At 39.2% G+C, this 23,911-nt stretch overlaps 1 protein-coding gene across 1 annotated transcript in view; it reads left to right on the top strand.

The window, feature by feature from the left end:
• RYR3 (ryanodine receptor 3) overlaps positions 1 to 23,911 on the top strand; it is a 334,068-nt gene that overhangs the window by 224,814 nt on the left and 85,343 nt on the right. Inside the window, exons 61-69 of the mRNA XM_081937281.1 lie at positions 319 to 368; positions 2,087 to 2,147; positions 2,733 to 2,971; positions 3,471 to 3,552; positions 7,492 to 7,622; positions 11,197 to 11,517; positions 12,571 to 12,811; positions 20,022 to 20,109; positions 20,208 to 20,300. Of these exons, the coding sequence (XP_081793407.1) occupies positions 319 to 368; positions 2,087 to 2,147; positions 2,733 to 2,971; positions 3,471 to 3,552; positions 7,492 to 7,622; positions 11,197 to 11,517; positions 12,571 to 12,811; positions 20,022 to 20,109; positions 20,208 to 20,300 (1,306 nt within the window). The remainder of the gene's footprint in view (positions 1 to 318; positions 369 to 2,086; positions 2,148 to 2,732; positions 2,972 to 3,470; positions 3,553 to 7,491; positions 7,623 to 11,196; positions 11,518 to 12,570; positions 12,812 to 20,021; positions 20,110 to 20,207; positions 20,301 to 23,911) is intronic.

The following is a 23,911-nucleotide window of genomic DNA, read 5'->3' on the forward strand; positions in this document are numbered from 1 at the left end:
AAGTCATTATATATCATGTGACAACAACGTGACACATCGAGTTTGACACCCCTGGTATATAGCATTGCAGAAACTGTTTAACTTCAGAAACAGTTAACAAAGTAAATGTCACAGGAAATAGAGGGTTTTTTTTAGAATAATATTTACTTTTTTCTAGGTGTTAAAATATGTAGGCTTATTGTATTTCTAAAAACAGTTACAGCAACTGTTTTTCAAATTAAAAGGAGATATGGTAGTTTTTGCTTGGTTGTTATCCACACAAATGGTTTCTGTGTATGCTTCATCCTCTTATATATATATGTATTTTGTTTGTTTTAGCCTTTTCTGCAAACTTGCTGCTCTTGTTAGACATAGAATTTCACTGTTTGGTAAGTTAAAAAAATGGTTTTGCAGAAGTTTCAAAGTGTATGAAGTTTAGTTTGAGTTGCTTTTCAATTTATGAGAAAACAGTGTCATTTTTTTCTATGTTGAAGCACTATGCACCCACTTTCCATTAGAGGAACAATGCTGCACGGTTTTCGAATGTTTATATTTGCTTTTAAAACATGTTTTATTTCCTAATTATTCTGTCTCCAGCTGACTAGACAAAGTACATTGTTGTACAGGAAAGCTATACGATTGATTTGTAAAATAGAAAATAATGCATTATTTTACTACATATGTATTTTATCCGTATTCTGTTTGGATAAAATATTTTTACGGAGGTTTATGGATTATGTTAACAGCCCCAACTGAAACAATGTCATAGTGCAGACTTTCTGGACCTTCACTTTACTTAAATCTAGTGTTTAGGTCTCATTTAACAGGTTCTGTTAGTTCTGTCACTTTCCTTTGTACTTATCCATCCAATCTGCTGAAATGTCTTAGCAGAAGTTAATTAAACTATATAGTGGCTCCATTGCCATTATTAACTTATGGGTTCTATTTAACATTTAAAGATTTTGATACAAGTCCTGGGCTTAATGTTTCTTGCTGTCTGCTATCTAACGATTTACTTAGAAAATAAAAGCTGTTGCAGCCTAATCACAGAATACCTATGGCAAAGTTAATGTGATCTTATGGTGCTTCAGAAGTCAGTATGCCAGATGTTATGCAGCCATTGGGAGGTGTAGTAAATCTTATTAGAAAGGCTCTCGCTCCATAATCTCTTCCCAAAGAAAAAAATTACTAATAAGGAAAATATCAAAGCAAAGTATTAAAGTTGAATAAAATACCAATTCTTTTATGGGACTTATTTTTTTTAAAAATGATGGCAGGTTTATTCCATCCTGATGAAATTTCAGGATGGAAGTACTCCATTTCAAGCAAATAGAGGAAAGGGAGAAGTTGGGTGGCCCAGCTGAATGATGAATAATGGAGGAAGTAACATCTTAACTACAAACATTGTGATAAAGTATAAATCCCAATCAGGTATCTTACGTTGCTCTAGGAATAGGAAGCCAAAGTATTTTTTTCAGCAAGGATATGAGGTTATGAATATGAATGTGAAGTAGAGGTTCAGATAGAAGGTAAAGAAGAGGTACTTTTATAGTTCCTCTATGAATTTCAGGTAACTTGTAGCTAACCATGGCAGAAATAATTACTGGAAAGGGTATGGGTTTATTTTTTTAGAAAAAATATGGAGTGCTAATGCAAAATAAAATGCCATGACAAAATCCTGTTTGAAGGAGTAATGTGTCTATTAACAGTTTAAATCACAGATAGGTAGCCTGTAAATGACATGTGGCCTCAATAGCTTTAATGTAGGCCCTCTATTAGTCCACTAGATTGCACTGCAAACATGCTGAGTTTATCATAGGGAATTTTAAAAATGATTTTAACTAGTATAATAGGTGAAAAGGCTGCTACAAAGAAGTTGCTTATCCATACTTGAAATATAGAAATATTAATGGGAAAAATTTACAAAAGGAAAGCATTAATATCTGAGTAGTGTTTGTGTACATAGATGAAATAGCAACTCATTATTAGAGTAGGATAGCAGGTTTCCCTAGTATAAATACATTTGGTACACATTTTATTTTAAAATAATTTTCTTGTAGAGAATTTTTAAAGAGCAACAGTTGTTATTTCCTTCTATTTTGATTAGGTAGTGATTCTGCAACAATGGTTAGTTGCCTACATATCTTAGCTCAGACTCTAGATACAAGGTAAGTTTGATTATTTACTCCTGTTTTCCATTCCTACCAGTCAATAGTAAAAGGAGGAGAAGCTGTATTGGGCTGCTGCAGCAAGATAAAGTAAAATACAGTCTCAGAGCACGATAAAAGCGAACACATTTATTACAGGTTAGGCTTCCTGGGCGAGAGTTCATTTCCATGGATCAGTGAAGTGCTCTGTTGTTAGATATTAAATTGCCGTTAGGTCCTTTGTGTTTTTGCTGATGTAACACATATTTTTTACAAGTTTTCTCTCTACAATTTCTACCCACTGAAAGATTACAAATTGTGAATTCTGTTTTATAGAGACGCTTAAATCATATAAGCTTCCTGTTGCAGTTTGAAATCGCGTAGCTTAAATGCAAAGTTACCAAATAGTAAGAATGTTATGATAATATATAAAAGATAAAATCACTTTTCAGCTTTTTAATGTACACAACATATAAAACCCATCTGGGATTAATACAGATTGTGTGAATAAATGCAAACAATAACCAATAAGCATTAATTAATAAAATAATGTTTAACCATACAGAGAGTTGCTTTCTAAATGACATTTTCAAAATTATCTTGTAGAACAGTTATGAAATCTGGTTCAGAGATGGTTAAAGCAGGATTGCATGCCTTCTTTGAAAATGCTGCAGAAGATCTAGAGAAGACATCAGAAAACCTTAAACTTGGAAAATTTACCCACTCCCGAACTCAGATTAAAGGAGTCTCACAAAATATCAACTATACAACAGTGGCACTGCTGCCTATCTTAACATCCATTTTTGAACATGTTGCTCAGCATAATTTTGGTACTGATTTGCTTTGTAAGTCTTCTAATGTTTTAGCTTTTTATTATTACAATTGTTCTATTGTAATAAAGGAAGCATGAATGTGGTGTTACTTATCCGAAAGTCTAAAATCTGTATAAAAATCAAATCCTGGGTAAGGCTCAAATCTTCAGATAATTCCAAAATGATTGAATGGTGCTAATAAAATACTTTTTCTTCCATATTAGACTTTGTTTATCTATCTTATCTTATTATTGTATCTATCTCTACATGCTATGAACAAGAAAGTTGCATTTGTAGTCCATGACCCTCAAGGAAGAGGCTTTCATCCTGCAAAGCATCGATTTGAGTTGATAATTATTATTATCCATGCAATCTGAAAGGCATCCAGAGTGATTTTATAAAAATACATAACTGATAAATTCTTCCTTGAGGCTTATGGTCTCAAAAGAAAGAAAGAAAATTGTAAGAGAAAATGACTGAAACATTTGTAATAAGAGGAATACAATAACATTTCTTTTTTTCTCTCTTTCAGTAAATGATGTCCAAATTTCATGTTACAGAATTCTTTGTAGTCTGTACTCTCTTGGGACTGGAAAGAACATTTATGTTGAAAGGTACTTAATAAAAATAACTGGTTATGACGAACATTTCTTTTATTTGCATCAACAATGAGACTGCTCCAAATATAATTTGCAACATCTCAAATATTGCACAATATTTTGAATGCAAGATATATAAATTAATATTTAACTATGTTTTAATTCATTTTATTATATTTAGGCAACTGATGGGGTTTTAAACTTTTGGTTCTAGACTCATTGAAATGATATTAGATTCAATGTAATTCCCTACCTCCCAATCATCATAGGTGATACCTTACTCAGTAGTAGTAACTGTGAAAGGGATCTTGGAGTCCTAGTGGACAACCATTTAAATATGAGCCAGCAGTGTGCAGCAGCTGCCAAAAAAGCCAACACAGTTCTAGGCTGCATCAACAGAGGGATAGAATCAAGATCACGTGAAGTGTTAATACCACTTTATAATGCCTTGGTAAGGCCACACTTGGAATACTGCATTCAGTTCTGGTCGCCACGATGTAAAAAAGATGTGGAGACTCTAGAAAGAGTGCAGAGAAGAGCAACAAAGATGATTAGGGGACTGGAGTCTAAAACATATGAAGAACGGTTGCAGGAACTGGGTATGTTTAGCTTAAGAGAAAGAAGGACTAGGGGAGACATGATAGCATTATTCCAATATCTCAGAGGTTGCCACAAAGAAGAGGGAGTCAAACTATTCTCCAAAGCACCTGAGGGTAGAACAAGAAGCAATGGGTGGAAACTAATCAAGGAGAGAAGCAACTTAGAACTGAGGAGAAATTTCCTGACAGTGAGAACAATTAATCAGTGGAACAGCTTGCCTCCAGAAGTTGTGAATGCCCCAACACTGGAAGTCTTTAAGAAGATGTTGGATAGCTATTTGTCTGAAACGGTATAGGGTTTCCTGCCTAGGCAGGGGGTTGGACTAGAAGACCTCCAAGGTCCCTTCCAACTCTACTATTGTATTGTATTGTATCCTTAGGATGTTGAAAATGGCAAATTTTGTTGGCAGGATTACATAATTACATAGTCCTAAAACATTAAGAGCTTTTTTAGTCTGTTATTTAAAGATTAGATATTTGGGGGTAGGGAGAATCAGACAATTCTTTCTTCTGTAGTCTTTTTAAAAAAAAATTGAAGCCAACTGTCACCAATCTGGCTAGTAGCTGTCCCTCAGAATTGTTAGTAAGGGTGTTCCTTTCCTGGCTTGTTATGGTAACACATCTTCTGCTTTCAGTTATCCTAACTAGACTTTTGTATCTTCTTACTCTTATTAGTTTCACTAGTTTTCTGTTGCACAAGATCACACTGCTCCAACTTCAGTCAGGTCCATCTGACCATGTACTCCAGCAATATATGGCTTTACTAAAGTTAGTTTTAAGTAGACATTCAATTTACCAGTGCTATTTACCAGTTTATCCCTTATAAACAAGAATCTCTCTACATTATGTTATTTCCAGGATATGTAATGCCCTTTGCAAATCCCTATCATAAAATCTACACATTTTATTACACATAGCTATACTGAATAAACTTTATGGTTTATTGCAGTCAGCCAGATGTTCAGACTGGATTTGGCATTTTTATCCACCTATCTGGTCCTTCCCAAGAACCTGGGATAGGTAGCCATTGATGTTTTATGGAGTTAGAAGTATCATCCGCATGATGTTAGCTGTTACAAATTGCCCTTTGCAACTGACCGATGAAGAATTTATCAATGCTGATGATGCTCAAGTGGTGCTGCAGGTGTTTGGGGATTGCACCCAAGGTGCCTATTCCTATTTTCTATTACATCCAATGGAAATTCAAGAAAATAATAATGATTACTTTGGCAGTTAGTGCCCAAATTAATAAATAATCCACCAATAGGTGGATAACCTATGGCTCTACTAGAATGGGGAAAAAAGGTCTAAACATCAGTATGCCCCTCTTAACAGAAAAAAATAAGTCTATATATTAGTGGTGGTTAATCTTTTTGGCACAGAGTGCCAAAACAGGAGCGTGTATGTGTGCACTGGAGCACCGAAACCCTAAGGCTGCGTGTGCATGCACACCATTGCTAGCTGCATTTCTGGATTCTGTTGCACGCATGCCTGAAGACCAGTTGGCCAGTGCACATGTGCATGATGGAACCTGGAAGAGATTGGCTGGCCGTGCATGCCCGCTTGCCGGACCAGCTGGCTGGTGCACATGCGCACAACGAAACCCGGAAGTGCAGTTGGCAACGGCGAGCGTTGTGGGCACAAAGAGGGCTCTGCGTGCCACCTCTGGCATACATGCCATAGGTTCGCCATATATCATATAGAATTTAGCAATATTTAAAGATACTGTTTTTACACTATGTCCTGACCTCTGTTTAGAATTATCTTGGGGGGGAAAGTGTGCAATTGCTTGAATTACTTCAGTTAAAGAGCAATGCCATTTTCCTTTGTAGGAAAAAGCTAGGAAGACCCAGCTAGCTATTGAATGCACTACACACACAGAAGCTTTATATTTCTGTTAAACTGCAGGAACTTATCATCACTAATGCCATGCATCAGGGGGAGCCTTAATGCTTTATCTATTTTCTGGCTCCAAATCATCCCCATGGATTTTTAATCTCATAAAGTACAACATGCAAACTTACAAGACAAAATTTATATTATAAATCCTAGATGTGGGATGAAAATTGAAAGTGGATTTACAGACTATAGTAAAATGGAACTGTTGTGGCCCAGCAGCGGCCGGCTGAGCTGTTGGTGGACTCTGACAGCTCAGACCATTGTGGGACTGCTCTAGAGGATGAGGAAGACTCTGGAGGGTGTTTGGAGTCAGAGCAGGAACTAGAGAGGCCTGTTGGCCACCAGGTGGCATCTGAGTCAGGGAGCAGTGAAGAGGAACAGAGGGAGGTTGTCCCTGATGTGCGTGTGCGTAGAGCTGAGAGGAGAAAAGAATAGCTGTGGAGAAGATGTCATAGAAGGAAGTAGGGACAGCTGGCTAAGGTTGTGGTCCCTCCCAAAGAGTTTATAGGTGGAGCGACGGGAGGGGAATCTTTGTGGGAAACAACAGTCCATTTTACTAGCCGCTGAGAAAGCATTCCGTAAGTCTAATCTTGGTTTCTTGAAGATAGCATTCTTTGCTCCTAGCCAAGGGGTGGTTTTATCTCTGTAATTAGTCGTGGCAGACAGCCAAGCCTGTGTCTGCATATTTATTAGAATCACGGGACAGAACAGGAACCTTGGTCTGAATCATAGCAATACAAAGCTATTCTTAATGCTAGGAACAGAAGGTGGGAGGAATGTTCCAGAGATGAGAGGAAATGTTATTTGTGAAATACTGAAAAGAATCATACAAATTTATTTTAGAAAGTTTATGAGATGGGCAGAACAGCTTGCTCAAACAGTATCAGCAATAAATTTCAAGTGGAAATTCACATGAAGATCTCTTTTTTTCTCCCTTTGAATTTATAAAAAATAAATAGGTGAATCACTGAGGAAATAATGGTAAATCAACCCTCATTGAACTTCTTCTCATTTTCTGCAGAAATATATAACAATAAAAAGAAACAATCAGCAGCTTTTAAATAATTTAGAGTTTATTCACTCTTTTCATAAGGCTTTTATTTTAATCAAAGTAAATCAGTTATACATCCCACAAGGGTACTTTAATATTTTAAAGTACAAAAATAAGTATACCAAGCCACCAATAATAATGTTTGGCCCATTAGAAAAGGATTTCACCTATACCTTATTTAAAGCAACAGAAACAACCAACAGCAGTTCTTTCGTTGTTCTGAAGATATTTTAAAATACATACTGTTTCGAATTGCATTCTGAAGCACTACTTCATTTCGAAACATTTCTTATGCAAAAGCTGAGGCTTAACTCCAATGTGATTTGGAGAAATAGACTCATTTCTTAAAGATTTAAAATACGGAGGATAATTTCCTACCTTAATAATATTTTCTCTCATTTGTAGGCAAAGACCAGCTCTTGGTGAGTGCTTAGCTTCTCTTGTAGCAGCAATTCCAGTTGCCTTCCTTGAACCTTCTCTCAATCTTTACAACCCCCTCTCTGTCTTCAACACAAAGTCAGCCAGAGAGAAAGCGAGTGAGTACTTCAGAAAGTATAAAATTCTTTGTAATGAAGACACTGCATCTTTTTCTTTTTAAAAATGTCTAAAATTCTTATAAAAATTTATTAATGTGCCCTTTAGTTGTGCACGATAGAAACATCTACACCAAGACTCCATTTCTTTCAGAATGAATAATATGAATTATATTTAACTGAATTCCCATTCTTATAATCTCATAGGCACAAATTAATAGTAGGCAGTTTTCTGTGTTTTTATAGGTACCTCATTTAAGTGTTTTCATTTCGTGGTGTAGTTATATTAATTCCATATTTATGCAATCAGACTTAATTTAAAGCCAGAGTAGAAATCTGTGATCCTGATCTCCTTTGATGTTTCAGAGGTGGAGGTGAATAAAGTTCACAACTATAGCCCTGAGGTAAGGGGCCATAAAATTTTCTACTTCTATTACAGTCTTGATTAGCATCATGTTTCCTGAAGTTGCTATTTGCCTCTTGGGAATGAACACTCAAGTATCAGCACATTTCTTTCTATAAGCAAAATATCATCTTCAGGAGTAATTTCAAAAGAAGAAATTGCATTAAATATCCCACTGAGATGCAGACCCAGTCTTGTTACTAGATTTCATTTAATAAGAGTCAGGGTTGAATCAAGGCAGCACTTTGAAATAAATCCAAATCTGGAATGTAAAGCTATGAGGCAAATCAAAACAAGAATCAAACAGCAAACCAGGAACAAGGTTTAAATGAGGCACAACTGCGGAGCGAGACAGATGTAAGCGTTAAAAACAAACCTAATATATAGTAGACAGGAAGACCCTGTAGATTCATCAACAGATATTGGAAGCCATTGAGTTTTATTCTGTGCAGCATAGAGTCAGTCCATGGATAAAATGTCCTTAATGAAGACTTTGCTACTTGGAGTTCAGTGTTTCAAGACATAGGGAGTAGCATGCATATTCAGCCTTAATTTTGAATTTTCATAGATCCAAAAGTACCCTTCCCTTTAAAAAAGGCTATGTGAAGACAAACATGGAAACTGCTATATATTAAAGATACTGACTCTATAAGATTCATTTGAGATGGTTTAGACATCTTAATTTTCTTCCCTTTGGATTGCTCATGACAGTTACAGCTGTGAAATAAATGATTCTTGTGACTTCAGTGACTGAACATTTGTCTCAGTCTTTTTTTTAACTATCACGTTTGCTTTTCTAAGCAAATTGCCCAGATAATCCCTGATTTTAATAATAAGCAGGATATATCAAACTTTGAATATTTAAAGTAGTTGAATATATTGCCATTCTTTTTAATACCGTGTTTCCCCGAAAATACAACCTGTCCCAAAACTAAACCCTTGCCACATTTTTCGCGTGGGCAAAAATATAAGCCCACCCCCGAAAATAACCCCCCCCTCCGGCCAGGCAGAGCACCGTTCACTGACCTAGCGTTATTCCGAAAGCGCCAAGTCGCAGGAGCCGGAGGGGAGCGCTCACATTGTTTGCCGCCTTCGGGATACCGCTAGGTTGGGGAGTGGTGTTCTGCCTGGCTGAAGGGAAGAGTTGCCGGGCGGCTGCTCCCTTGTGAACTGGCTCCCGAAGAACCGGGCACAGCCTCAGGGGCAAAGCAGCCATGAGGTAACCATGCTCACGAGCAGCCGCGCGGCAAATCCCCTCTCCAGCCGGGAAGAGTGCCATTCACTGACCTAGGGGGTAATCCCTAAGGTGCCAAGCATGTGGCGCTCTGCCCGCCCCCCAGCTCCCGCGGCTTGGCACATTTGGGATACCCCCTAGGTCAGTGCATGGAGCTCTGCCCGGCTGGAGAAGTGGGTTGTGCGAGCGCCTGTTCCGCCCGCAGCTTCGCCAAGCCCTTGCCAGGCTCTCCCAGGCCACCGCCGCTGGCCGCTGCTGCCTGCTGCCGCCCGCCGCCGCCCCGCTCCGCTCCACGCATAACTTCCAAACTCCAAAACTCGGGGCCGAGTCTTCCAGCATCGGCTGCTCTAGGAGTGCTCTCTATGGTGGACCGGCTGCCGGACAGAGAGTCTTCCGGACAGAGTCTTCCAGCAGCCGGCCCACCATAGAGAGCACTCCTAGAGTGGCCGATGCTAGAAGACTCGGCCCTGAGTTTTGGTGTTTGGAAGTTATGCTCGGAGCGTGGTGGCGGCGGGCGGCAGCGGGCAGCAGCGGGCAGCGGCGGTGGCCTGGGAGAGCTGCGCAAGGGCTTGGTGAAGCTGCGGGCGGAACAGGCGCTTGCGCAACCCCCTTCTCCAGCCGGGCAGAGCTCCATGCACTACCCTAGGGGTATCCCGAATGTGCCAAGCCGCGGGAGCTGGAGGATGGGCAGAGCGCCACATGGCTTGGCACCTTAGGGATTACCCCCTAGGTCAGTGAATGGCGCTCTTCCCGGCTGGAGAGGGGATTTGCCGGGCGGCTGCTCGTGAGCATGGTTACCTCATGGCTGCTTCACCCCTGAGGCTGTGCCTGGCTCTTCGGGAGCCAGTTCACAAGGGAGCAGCCGCCCGGCAGCCCCAAAACAATAAGCCCTCCCTGATAATAAGCCCAAGGGCATATTTCATGGGGCAAAAGAAAATAAGCCCCTGACGTATTTTCGGGGGGACTTATATACCACTCCATAGTCCTTTACAGCACTCTCTGAGCAGTTTGCAATGTCAGCATAGCGCCCCCAACAATCTGGCTCCTTATTTTATGGATGGAGTCAACTTCAAACCCATCAGTATTGAACTCCAGACTATGAGCAGAGTTAGCCATACAACTCTGCATTCTAACCATTGCACTATCAGGGCTCTTAATTAAAAACAACTCTTGAAAATGTCATGTGTTAAATAATAATAATAACTCTTGAGAACAGGTGATAGTTGTCTAGTCATAACCCCACAGTTTACAGTACATTTACTGAAAATTCAACATTGGGGAGGCAATTATCGAGACAATAGAGGACACCTCTTGAGACTTTCCAAGAGATAATTCTCTGTATCCGTTTAATTCACTTTTATAAGCAGTGGAATATTTAGATTACTTTTCTGAGAACATTTGTCTGTCTGGTCTTATTTTCGTCTTAACAACATAACACCTATTAAGTGGTTGTACTTCACAGCATTGTGCTGGTTTCTCAGTATATCTCTGGCAGGAACAAAAATGCTGTATCTCATAATATGCCGCTGTATGTGGGAATTTTTTGTGTGGGTTAGGATTCAACAATCAGTTCCTTTTTGTAGACCGAAGTGTTATTTTGTAAGCAGGAACTTTCTTCCTAAATTCCTGATGAGAACAAGGCTGCTGACATGAAAGGAATGAAAAACTCTTTTTAATAGCACTAGCACTTAGGCTTAAGTGCTAGTGTAGTATGCGAGCAAAGTATCTAATGCTGTTAAACAGAAGTTAGATCTGTTGAATCATGTTTGCTGCTATGGACAGGTAGCCCAGACTCTCTTTCCAACTAAGAAAGCAGGGGATAAAAATATAGCTTTTTGTTCCATGTTATGATAGAAATTATATTAGTTAAAATGTGCTTTAGCTTTTTCAAAAAAATAAGTATGCTAGCCTACTTAAACATATTCTTATATGATATAAAGTTATAGGCATGCCTGAGACAGTAGAAGAAATGTGTCCAGAAATCCCTCATTTGGATGGCTTAATGAAAGAAATAAATAGTTTGGCTGAATCTGGAGCCAGGTACACTGAAATGCCACATGTAATTGAAGTGATCTTGCCCATGCTATGCAACTATCTGTCGTACTGGTGGGAAAAAGGACCTGAAAATAATTCAGAGACTGATGGATCTTGCTGCACAATGGTAACCTCTGAACATCTTAGTATAATATTGGGGAACATATTGAAAATCATCAACAATAACTTGGGAATAGATGAAGCAATTTGGATGAAAAGAATTGCAGGTACTTACTATAGAGCTCTTTCTACATTTGTTGGTTATTCTATAATTCTCCTAAATTTTGATGAAAGTGTTTCCACAATGCCTGGTTTACATTTAACAAGTAATATACTATGAGTTCAGCATTTGATTAAATATCAGTATTAAATATAGGCTTTCTTTCCAGTGGAAACTTTTAAGTGAAGGCAATAAAAACTTATGCGTTTTCTATTTAACAAAGCAGAAATACATTACCTCCTCTCTTTCCAGGAAGTATAGTTAGATTTTAAACATTAATAAAGGCAATTGAAAGCAATACTAGAAATAAGTAGAACCATGTTCATCCATTATTGGGTATTCTGTAAGGCACATGAAAAGTGTAGCTAAATTCACTAGACCTGCATCACTGAGTAGATACTGAGTATCTCATTTATGTAGGACTGTCTCATAATGTCTATAGAAAAAAAAATTCATTAGAAATTTTAAAATGCTTTTTAAACCTTTATGGCATGCTTGGCTTCTATTTCATTTAAATACATTGTTGTAGAATGGATATTATATATGGCTCTCAGATGTGGTACAATATGTTCTAGAAAAATGTTGTTGTTTTTTTGAAATTACAAAATTAGTGTTAGATGTCACATCCAACCATGCATTAAAAATAATCCATGGTAAATTTTGGGCTACTTTGGTCTGTATTTTATATTTAAGAAGCAACTTGATTTTTCTATCATTTTAATTAAACAACAGATTCCCATTGCATCCAAACATGGAAAATTCATTTTTAGTTAACAAACCAAAGTCTGCAGTCACAGACTGACTGTTGATCAAACCACAAATAGCATAAAATACATTTTTCAGTTGGGGGATAATGGCAAATCGGCATGAAATTACAGTGTACTGTTATTATAATAAATAATGCACAAAACAACAGTGTACTATTATTATAACTGAGTTGAGTCTTAGACTCAAAGTTCAGTGCAGCAATAAACCAGTACTTGAATAAATTTGTATATATAAATCTTTTCAATGTAATATATTCTATTAAAATTTATTTTTATATATTTTTTGCATATAGTGTATGCTCAGCCAATCATAAGTAAAGCAAGACCAGATCTGTTGAAAAGTCATTTTATTCCGACTTTGGAAAAGCTAAAGAAGAAAGCCATTAAAATAGTGATTGAAGAAGAACAATTGAAAGCAGACAATAAAACTGATACCCAAGAAGCAGAACTTCTCATTCTAGATGAATTTGCAGTTCTTTGTCGAGATCTTTATGCCTTTTATCCTATGTTGATCCGCTATGTAGACAACAACAGGTGGGAGAACTTAAAATGTCCTATTTATTTGCAGAATTTATAAGTTGTAATTTCAGCATAATATAAATGTTCCCAAAATGGTTAACAAAATGAATAAGCATCAGTACAAATAGATTAAGAAATAAAAATACCTAAAATAACTACCTTTTGTTTGACCAAATAATAAGTTAGCTCTATCTATAAATGTCAGTACTGACATTTAAAAGCTGACTTTCCTAGTTTTTAAATACCACCACTTACTTTTTGTGAGGGAAGCACAAAATTAAAATCTAATAATGTTTTGGTTCCTGCATAATACCTAGCTAGATTTTAAGTAACTTGTAAATTTTTAAAGTTGGGAGAAGAGGCTGGGATAACTTCTGGAAGAGCCAGTGGATGCCAGAATGTCCTAAAAAGAAAGTTTCAAACAAAAACCCTTAATGAAAATGCTATCTCTCTTGATTGCCAACAGTAGCACTCTATAAATAATACAATAATACAATAGCCGAGTTGGAAGGGACCTTGGAGGTCTTCTAATCCAACCCTCTGCCTAGGCAGGAAACCTTATACCATTCCAGACAAATGGCTATCCAACATCTTCTTAAAGACTTCCAGTGTTGGAGCATTTACAACTTCTGGAGGCAAGCTGTTCCACTGATTAATTGTTCTCACTGTCAGGAAATTTCTCCTCAGTTCTAAGTTGCTTCTCTCCTTGATTAGTTTCCACCCATTGCTTCTTGTTCTACCCTCAGGTGCCTTGGAAAATAGTTTGATTCCCTCTTCTTTGTGGCAAACCCTGAGATATTGGAACACTGCTATCATGTCTCCCCTAGTCCTTCTTTTCATTGAACTAGACATACCCAGTTCCTGCAACCGTTCCTCATATGTTTTAGTCTCCAGTCCCTTGATGATCTTTGTTGCTCTTCTCTACAAGTGAAAATAAATAGCAAGGATGCAGAAGGTCCATATTGGCTTTTGGTTAAAGTAATGCTGGGCTGAAAACCAAAATTTTGAATCTACCTCAGAAAATTATGGGAGTCAATGAGTTTTTTCAGTGTAGATTACCTATGATATCAAGATTGTTAATAATCTAGGTATTATGTACGACACTATAAAACACCCAACAATATTACAAAACCAGAATGTTGCAAGCACTGTGTCCTGTTCAATGAAGGATAGAAAAATAAATACAAACCAAAGTCATAGTTGATGGTGAACAGCAAGGATAGTTGAAGTCCACTCTGAAAGTAATACTGTACAATCAGAGGAATAAGTCTAGATTAGTCAAGAAGGAAATTCTCCCAGCGGCCAAATAGATACTATTGGGGCACTCTCATGCAAATCATGGAGATATACTGCTAACCTTTCATTATTCCCCTGCTACTTATGTGTCAGGGCATTTTCTGTCCAACCTGTAATAGGTCTCAAGACATTCTTTTTTTTTTCCAAAGAATTTTATTGGTTTTTTAAACATTTATAGGGAAAAGGGTAAATGGAAGGGTATACAAATTTTGGCAGTTGCAAGTGTGGCAGGCGCCCCCTCCCTCCAAACTCATAAAATACATCTGAGTATAAAACATTAGTACATAATCATATAAAATCAGCATATTAATTCTAAAAATATTTTCCATCAGTTTATATATTGTAATATATAATCTACATATAATTTCATTACTACTTTCGGTCTGTTTATAACAATGTGGTTTTCTTATTCATTTTTGTGATCTGAGCTTTCTTGGTATTGCCCCTTCTCCCCCCGCTGGCAGACCTCCGGCCCCTCCTGTGTCCTGCGTAACCGTTGTAGAGTCTTCTGTTTTTTCTAGGTTTGCTTTGTTTTTTTCCATAAAAGCCTGTGCCTCTATGGGTGTATTGATTCTAATTCTTGTCTCCTCCCAGAATATCAGCATACCTTCAGGCATCAACCATCTAAACCACACCCCTTTCTGGTATAATTTATTCGCCAATTGCGAATAACTTTTCCTTTTTTCCCTAATTTTCTTGGTGATCTGCTTCAGGATGGTTATCTCCCTGTCGTGGTATGTTAGTGCCTGCCCCCTTTGCACACCCAGAATTTCATCTCTTGTGCTTTTTCTAAGGAATTTAATATGGACCTCCCTGGGTACATTGTGTGTTCTAGCATAAGCAGAGTTCACTCTATAAACCAGATCTATCTCCCATTCCATCTGTTGTTTTTCCTTGTGGATGTATTCAGCCAAGATGTTAGTCATAATGTCCCTTATATTTTCCCCATCTGCTTCTATAACATTTTGAAATCTAAGATAAAAGGACATTCTCTCAAACTCTGTTTTCATTTGTTGGATATCAAGTTCCTTGTTTCCCCTCTGCACCGCTTCAACACCCCCCCTCACCTCCGCCACCCCACCCTCCACAAGGTCCAATCTCTGTGAGTTCTTATAGATTTGGACTTGATTCTCTTTAATTTCTTCCTTCATTTCCTTTAATTGTTTCTTAATTTCTTCCTGGCCCTGTATGAGTTGCTGAAGCATTTGTTGCAAATCCATCTCTGTACTCCTGGGTTGCATCAGTTCTGTGATCTTTGACTGTGTGGCAGGACTGGATGTTGCAGATGTAGGTGCAGAAGTAGCAAAGCCAGGTTTTCCAGGGGGTGGTCTTTTTGGAGACAAAGACATTCTTGATACCTATGTTCACTATCCACTTATGTATTTTTAACAATATCCAAATCAATAGCTATCAACATCTTTATTTATTTATTAATCAATAAATAGCCATCCATCTCTGTGAAGGTAAAGATAGATGTATAGAATGTATAGATGTATAGAGGGGGAGCTAGACCTTGCGGGGATAACGGAGACCTGGTTGGGCCATGAGAGTGGTTTACCCCTCGTGGAAATGTGCCCACCAGGTTTCCGGGCATTCCATCAGCCCCGGGCCCTGGGTAAGGGTGGTGGGGTGGCAGTGGTTATTCGGGAATGTTTAGAGCCGAGGGAGTTCACTGTCCCTCAGATACCCGGGTGTGAGTCCCTTGGTGTGAACTGGGGCCCAGGGAGGCAGTGGGGCTTGCTGATTGTATACTTGGCTCCTCGCTATGCATCAGCAGCCCTGCCCGAGCTCCTCGAGCTAATCTCAACGACGGCAATTGAGACTCCCAGACTTCTGGTCATGGGGGACTTCAACTTGCCGTCAACGGGAGCGGCTTCTGAGGTGGCTCGGGAGTTCATGGCTTCCATGACGGCCATGGACCTGACCCAATTAGTGCAGGGCCCCACTCACGAAGGGGGCCACACACTGGACCTCATTTTTGTATCTGAACAGTGGACGAGTGATCTGGGAATAGGGGATTTAGTCATCACGCCCCTGTCATGGTCAGACCACTCATCCCTTCGGCTGGACTTCCCTGGCACTATCCCCCACCGCGAGGAGGCGGAACCAGACTCTATAAACTGGTACCGCCCCAGGCACCTGATGGAATCAGATAGATTCCAGACAGAGCTTGGGCCAATACCTGTAGCCTTGTCCCGCTCCCGCTCCGAGGACCTAGTGACTGCCTGGAATAGGGCGACGACTGGGGCCTTGGACCGGGTTGCGCCTTTGCGACCTCTCCTGCGGCATCGACCCACCCGGGCTCCTTGGTTCACTGAGGAGCTTAGGGTGATGAAGCGCCACAGGAGACGTCTAGAGAGCAGGTGGAGGTCCTCACGCTCCGAATCTGACCGAACACAGGTAAGAGCCTATTTGCGGACTTACCTTGTGGCAATAAGAGCGGCCAAACGTAGATATTGTGCTGCCCTTATTGCGTCCGCGGATAACCGCCCTGCCGCCCTGTTTCGGGTGACCCGCTCCCTTTTATCACAGGGGGCGCGGGAGACACCCTTACAGGGTAGAGCAGAGGAGTTTGGGGAATATCTTCAGGACAAAATCGATCAGATCCGGAGCGGGTGGACCTCCGTCAGTGGACCAGACGAGCCGCCAACAGCGAGTCTTGAGAGACCATTCTGGGAGGAGTTTGACTCTGTTGCCCCCGAGGATTTGGACAGGTTGCGTGGACGGCTGCGACCCTCCACATGTTTAATGGACCCGTGCCCCTCCTGGCTGGTGCTGGCAGCCTGGGAGGTGACACGAGGCTGGCTCCTGGGCCTGGTGAACGCCTCACTGGGTGAGGGATACTTACCAACCACCTTGAAAGAGGCGGTGGTGAGACCCTTGCTCAAGAGGCCTTCGCTCGACCCAATGGAGCTAGCTAATTATCGTCCAGTCTCCAACCTCCCCTTCTTGGCGAAGGTTGTTGAGAATGTGGTGGCGCAGCAATTTCCACGACACCTGGACGAATCCGACTATCTAGACCCACGCCAGTCCGGCTTCCGACCCGGGCACAGCACTGAGACAGCCTTGGTCGCGTTGGTTGATGATCTCTGGAGGGCCAGAGATAGGGGTTGTTCCTCTATCCTGGTCCTATTAGACCTCTCGGCGGCTTTTGATACCATCGACCATGGTATCCTATTGCGCCGGTTGGAGGGGATGGGAGTCGGAGGCACCGTTTTGCGGTGGTTCGGCTCCTACCTCTCCGACCGGAAGCAATGTGTGTTGACAGGGGGGCAGAGGTCGTCCCTGAGGCCACTCACTTGTGGGGTGCCACAGGGGTCGGTCCTCTCGCCCCTCCTGTTCAACGCATATGTGAAGCCGCTGGGTGAGATCATCCGTGGTTTTGGGGTTGAGTACCACCTGTACGCTGATGATACTCAGCTGTACATTTCAAGCCCAAACCACCCCAACGAGGCTGTCGAAGTGATGTCCCGGTGTTTGGAAGCCGTCGGGGTCTGGATGGGGGACAACAGACTCAAACTCAACCCCTCCAAGACAGAGTGGCTGTGGGTACCGGCACCTCGGTTCAGCCAGCTGACTCCATCGCTGGCCATAGGGGGCGAACAACTGTTCCCTGTGGAGCGGGCACGCAATTTGGGCGTCCTCCTTGATGCCCGGCTGTCAATGGAGGACCATGTGGCAGCCGTGGCAAGGGGGGCGTTCCACCAGGTTCGCCTGGTGCGCCAATTGCGCCCCCTACTGGACCGGAGTGCCCTGCGCACGGTCACTCATGCGCTGGTGACGTCTCGCCTGGACTACTGCAATGCTCTCTACATGGGGCTTCCCTTGGGACGCATCCGGAGACTGCAGCTAGTTCAGAACGCAGCCGCGCGGGTTATTATGGGGAGTACACGTTACTCCCACATAACACCTCTCCTGCGCGAGCTGCACTGGCTACCTGTGGCCTTTCGGGTGCGTTTCAAGGTATTGATCACCATCTTTAAAGCGCTCCATGGCATAGGACCTAGTTATCTGCAGGATCGCATCCTACCACACTCGTCCCTGCGACCTATCCGCTCACACAGGGAGGGGCTCCTCCTGGTGCGGTCCGCTAGGCAATGCCAGCGGGCGACACCTAGGAGTAGATCCTTCTCTGTGATGGGCCCAACCCTCTGGAACGACCTCCCCCCTGACATTCGAACTACCACCGACCTCCGTTCCTTCCGTCAAAAGTTAAAGACTCACCTATTTCAATCAGCTGGCCTGGCACTTTCTTAGTTTTACCTCCCGGGGATTTATTTTAATTGGGTTTGGGGTTTTAATTGGGATGTTTTTAGGTATTTATTTCTTGTACAGTCTATCTCCCCCTCTAAATGTATTTTAAATGTATTTTATTGTTATGACTGTATTTTATTTGCATTGACTGTACACCGCCCCGAGTCCCTTTTTGGGAGAGGGGGCGGTCTAAAAATCTAAGAAATAAATAAATAAATAAATAAATAAATAAATTCAGTTTGTCTCTAATATACATTAGAGTCTCTAATATATATCTTCCAGGAGCATCATTTCACTCCTTTGTCATCTAATGGTTGGGCCACTTTCCAAGCTGTATTATTTGCGTCAAATGTTTTTATAGAATTATTCAATTTCCCTTAGTGCTCAATTGTTCTTGTTTATTTACACATTTTATGGTTGCCCAACTCAAGCACTGTGACCCTGACTGGCTTATAGCATTAAAAAATTCACAAAACGAAATCCATAAAACCCTACCCCAACCTCATCCCCTTGATGATTTGTTGCGGTTGGCAAAACATTACTTGAATTGTTTTTCTGTTCATTACTAACCTTCGAGGAACTAAGATATATTCTGGAAAACATCCCTTTAAAATATCCAGTTTATCAAACATTTTGTCTTGCGTACATACAAATTGTGTGTTGGCTTGCTTCAATAATGTTGAAAATTCATATGATGTGTAAATAATAGATTCTCCTTATCTTGAATCAATCATCAAGGGAAAAAAGTCAAGGTCATTCACAAGGATTGAGTCAGGGTCACTTCATGGATCAACAACCAGTGTTAACTATCCTGATAAGTGGAAAGTTTGATAGTGTTGACACATGACACAACAAAGAATAGAGTGCTTCCTTGAGAAAAATCAATAATGAATAGGAGAAAAGGAGCATTATTGTCCTCAAGCTTCACTAAATTTAGGAGAGTCAGAAAAAGAAACATTTGAATGACTGCCTTTCATATCAACTCAAATGGATGTCAAGCCAGCGAAACATTCAGAATAGTAACGATACTTGAGATTTTATCAAAGATGTATAAAAAGCTTTTAATACTCCGTGTTTCAGCTTCCCAAAGCAGCTTGTTGCAACATTTACCATTTAGAGATTTATTATTGTAAAAGTGACTGAAATTATTTAACAATATTGATAATATTGTGGTTTATTAAAATATAAAATCATGTTTTTCTAATCCATGTGGCCCAAGGCAGTTTCGACTGATTCTTTGCTAACATGCATGTTCTTATATTTAAACATAAGCTTTTTCTAATATTGCAGGGTTAGAGAGGATATATCATTTCTGAAATGAATAAAAAAAAAAGAAAATGACTATGGATTCTAAACTGTGGAAATGTATTAAGGCTTTAAGTTGCTAAAAAAAGAATATTGATTGATTTTGGTGCCGTGATTGACAGATATCCTTCTACGCTTACTTAGAACTAAGTTCCGTTCTTAAGCTCAATGGGATTTACTTTGGTGGAGACGTGGATTGAATTGCATTATTAATGCATCTGCCAGTAAAAGGAAGGGCATAGTGAACAATTCTCCTGTGCACACTGATAATTTGATACATGACATCAGAAACAAAGTGCTAAAGTGAAAATTAAAAAGTAATGATCACATGGACTTCAGTCTAATAATCTTATACTGCTTCTCTTTTAAGATCAAACTGGCTTAAAAAACCAGATGCTGATTCTGATGAACTTTTCCGCATGGTGGCAGAAGTTTTCATCCTGTGGTGTAAATCCCATGTAAGATAGTATTTCACATGCTAGTTTCACAATACTGTATACATGTTGTTATGTATGTAAAATAAGTGATCAAAGGACGTGTTTATCATTTTTTACAGAATTTTAAGAGAGAAGAACAAAATTTTGTGATTCAGAATGAAATTAACAATTTGGCATTTTTGACAGGTGACAATAAGAGCAAGATATCAAAAGTAAGTGAAAAGCATTTAGTATTCAAATGTGCTGTGTAACAATTGTGTTAATAACCTATTATACTATTGCATAACAACCTACTTTTTTGCTGAGGTTGATTAGTTAGTTTAAAGTGGAAATCAGTTTTAATCATTCAGTTAACACTATATAAAGAGGCAATAAAATCAAAATATAGTTTCCTTGATTGAAACATACTTTTATATAGAAATATACCACTAGAAATTTGTATTTAGGGGGTTTGATTTTGTTCTTTTTGCTGTACTGAGACAAGAGGAACCTAGCCCTTCTGTTTAATCAGATGTCTATCTATTATGCGTGCATGCGTGCGTGCGTGTGTGTGTGTGTGTGTGTAAGAAAGCTTGTATTTCAATAACTCTAGAGAATAACAGAATTACTAGAACAGATTCACTTGATCTAAAGAACTGAAATGAGATGCACATACCATAGACAATAGTGATTTTTAGATATTTTTGAAACTAGTATATTTTTATAAACAAAAGAGAAAACCTTAAAAACCCTTTGTTTATTAAATTTGAGAATTACCATTTAGGAAAAGCAAAACCCATTCTTACTGAGATGATCCATGGATTTTGGGCAATTAGAGGATTGAATGAATAATTTGTAAATTCTATGTAGAAGGCTGATGATCTGAAATGAGAAAAAGGTATTATGATATATTTGAAAGGGAAGAGAAATGATTTGATGCCTAAGACCATTTATCAGGCATAACTATACATGAACTGCACACAGGAGGTTATAGTATCATAGAGTTAGAAAAAAGAATATCTATTCAAAAGTATTATTTAGAATGGCATCAACTAAAACAGCAATCTGTGGACCGGTACCAGTCCTTAGCACTCCAGAAACTGGGCCACATAAACAAGTGAAATCCCATTCGTAGGATGCAGGCACCACATGAAACCATACTCCCTCCAGTCCACAGAAAAACCTCTCTCCACAGAACTGGTCCCAGTGCCCAAAAGAATGGAGTCTGCTGCACTAAAACACACTAAAATGTTTATAAGTGGCCTTTGTTTGAAAATCTCCAGCAAAGGAAAACCTACCAATTCATGTTCTATTTATTGCTTTGACAGCTCAAACAGCCAAAAGGTCCCCCATGCTATATAGCTTGAATTTACTTCCTTGTTCTTTTAATTCATGGTTCTGGTTCCAACCTCTGGGCTAATAATAAATTTTTGTATTATGTGATAGCTATTCAGATATTAGAAAATTGGTAGCACATATCTCTTCAGTTGGGTCTTGTATAGAATATATTTACGCAGATTCTTAGGGTATTATCATGGTTCAATTCCCTGGATCTTCTGATAAGATTAGGGAAGCTACTAAGAACCCTAAAAAATGTCAGACAGTTTTTCCAATATTTCATTAAATGGATGAAGTGTCTCAATATAATGCAGGATTCAATTTTTCAATTCAAACAAAATATATAAAAAGTTTACTTTCTTCAATGTATATGGCTAAGCTTTTTGTAAATATCTGGAATGACCAGGTCTAAGAAACCAAAATTAATTGTTGTCAGTAATGTAACTTTCCTTTTTGGGTACAGAACATAGAATAATCAAAGTCTTTATAATCTGATCTTCTATTTAATATAAAATGGCCTAAGAATTAATTGATTTGATTTTTTTGAGGTATATTACTAAATTTGCTATCCTGAACTTATGAAAAAGCAATGCACACAAAGGCCATTAGCTCTTATTAGAGACCTCTACCAGAATTAATTGCCCTTGTAAGTATAATATTTGATAAATATTAAATAGAGGCAGTTAAGAAATAGCAGTAGAAAAGAGCTGTTGTTTAGAAAAGAGAGTACTGGTTATGAGACGATGGTGAGTTGGATGTGCCGGGAGGGGGGGTGGACTGAAGAAGAAAAGAAATCTGACTTTTCTTGGTATATCAAAAATACACAATCCTGACATACCTTATCATCCAATTGCCTTATAGCCAAAGAACTTATAAAAAAACTTGTACATCTCACAGAGGTGACAGAATATTCTATTAGCTCTCTAGAAAATCAAAGTGCCTCCAGAAAATAAAAAAATCTAGTAACAGAAGATGACATTGTGGTTTCATCTGATGTCACAGCATTCTTTATGTCCATCTTTCCAGAACTAACAAAATAATCCATGGCAGCCATATACACAATACACATTACCTAGTCAAAAACCCTTGAGGTCAAAATACAGTCATGGACGTAATCAATCTTTGCCTCACTGCTTACTTTCAGTTTTATGGACAAATGTACCAACAAATAAGAGGAACATCCTGGGATCATCACTCTATCCATGGCAGAGACCATTATGCAGCATCTTCAAACAATAGCATTCCCAGACATATAACCAAAAGCATGAATCCGGTATGTAGATGACACCTTGGTCATAATAAAAAGGAGAAGCTAGATAAAGCATATGAAACAATCAACAGTATCTTCAAAGGAATAAAATTCACAATGGAAGAAGAAACTATCAACACACTACCCTTTTTTTGGTATTCTTATTAGCAGAGGAAACAATGGCAAATTAGAAACACAAGTCTATTGAAAAACAATCCACACTAACTTACTCTTCCATTAACAAAGTAACAACCAAACCTCCCACAAGAGAATCTGTATAAAATGAAACAACCCAGAACACCATATATCAGCAACCAACAAATTACTACAACCACATGGCATCACTTTAGCGCACAAACTAATTAAAGCCCTCCAAAACATCTAAAATAAACCAAAAGACCAGTAGGCCAAGAAGAAGAAAAAACAAGTCAACTATAACAAAAAGTGTAAGAAATGCAACAGCCACTATGTAGTGTAGACAGAGACTAGTAGAGCACATCCATAAACACCAACTAACAGTCAGAAAACACAATGAATATTCCTTAATCTCACAACACAAAAATAGATTGAGTTTCAAGTGGGAAACCGTAAGCATCCAAGACCAAGCTAAATCCAAAAACTCTCAAAATTTTCTGGAATTTTCAGACAATTCAGCCATCAATAAGACACATTGAAATAAACTAAATTTGCACAATACTCAAAATAGCTCAGAGAGCACCAAGAACAATTCATGCCTGAGCTACATATAGTCTCTTTTACTGTATATTGTGGGTTTTTTCCCCTATACTCCTATGTATTTTTGTGCTCTTATACTTGATTAATGCTACTTCTATATTGCTATTACGATGCCTATTTATCCTATTAACTTATTTCTACCCCAATGTCCTAAGGCTATTCGTTCATTATTTAATTTTTCTTTATCTGCAATATCTATCTTCTACTGTATTTCTATATTGCTGTAGTATTACATCTCTATATATTTTTAGTGTTATATCTCTATATTTTCTATTCTACTAGTAACCTCCTTTCCAATCCAATCTCTCTGCCTTTTATCTTTGGCTTTCCTTTTTCTTTCATGCTGTTTTGTCTGCCAAAGGCCAGCAAAAGCTTTTTTGTCCCATGTACTACTTTACCTTTTCTCTAGAGAGTGAATGTGCCGGTGGGAAAAGTTCAAAGATTTCTCTCTTTCAGACTGTTTGCTTCCATTGAAAAACTGAGGCTGGAGGGAATGGAGAACAATTTTCACACACCAGTTTC

Source organism: Natrix helvetica (assembly GCF_964273705.1).
Source record: "Natrix helvetica genome assembly, chromosome: 1".
NCBI classification, from domain to species: Eukaryota; Metazoa; Chordata; class Lepidosauria; order Squamata; family Natricidae; genus Natrix; species Natrix helvetica.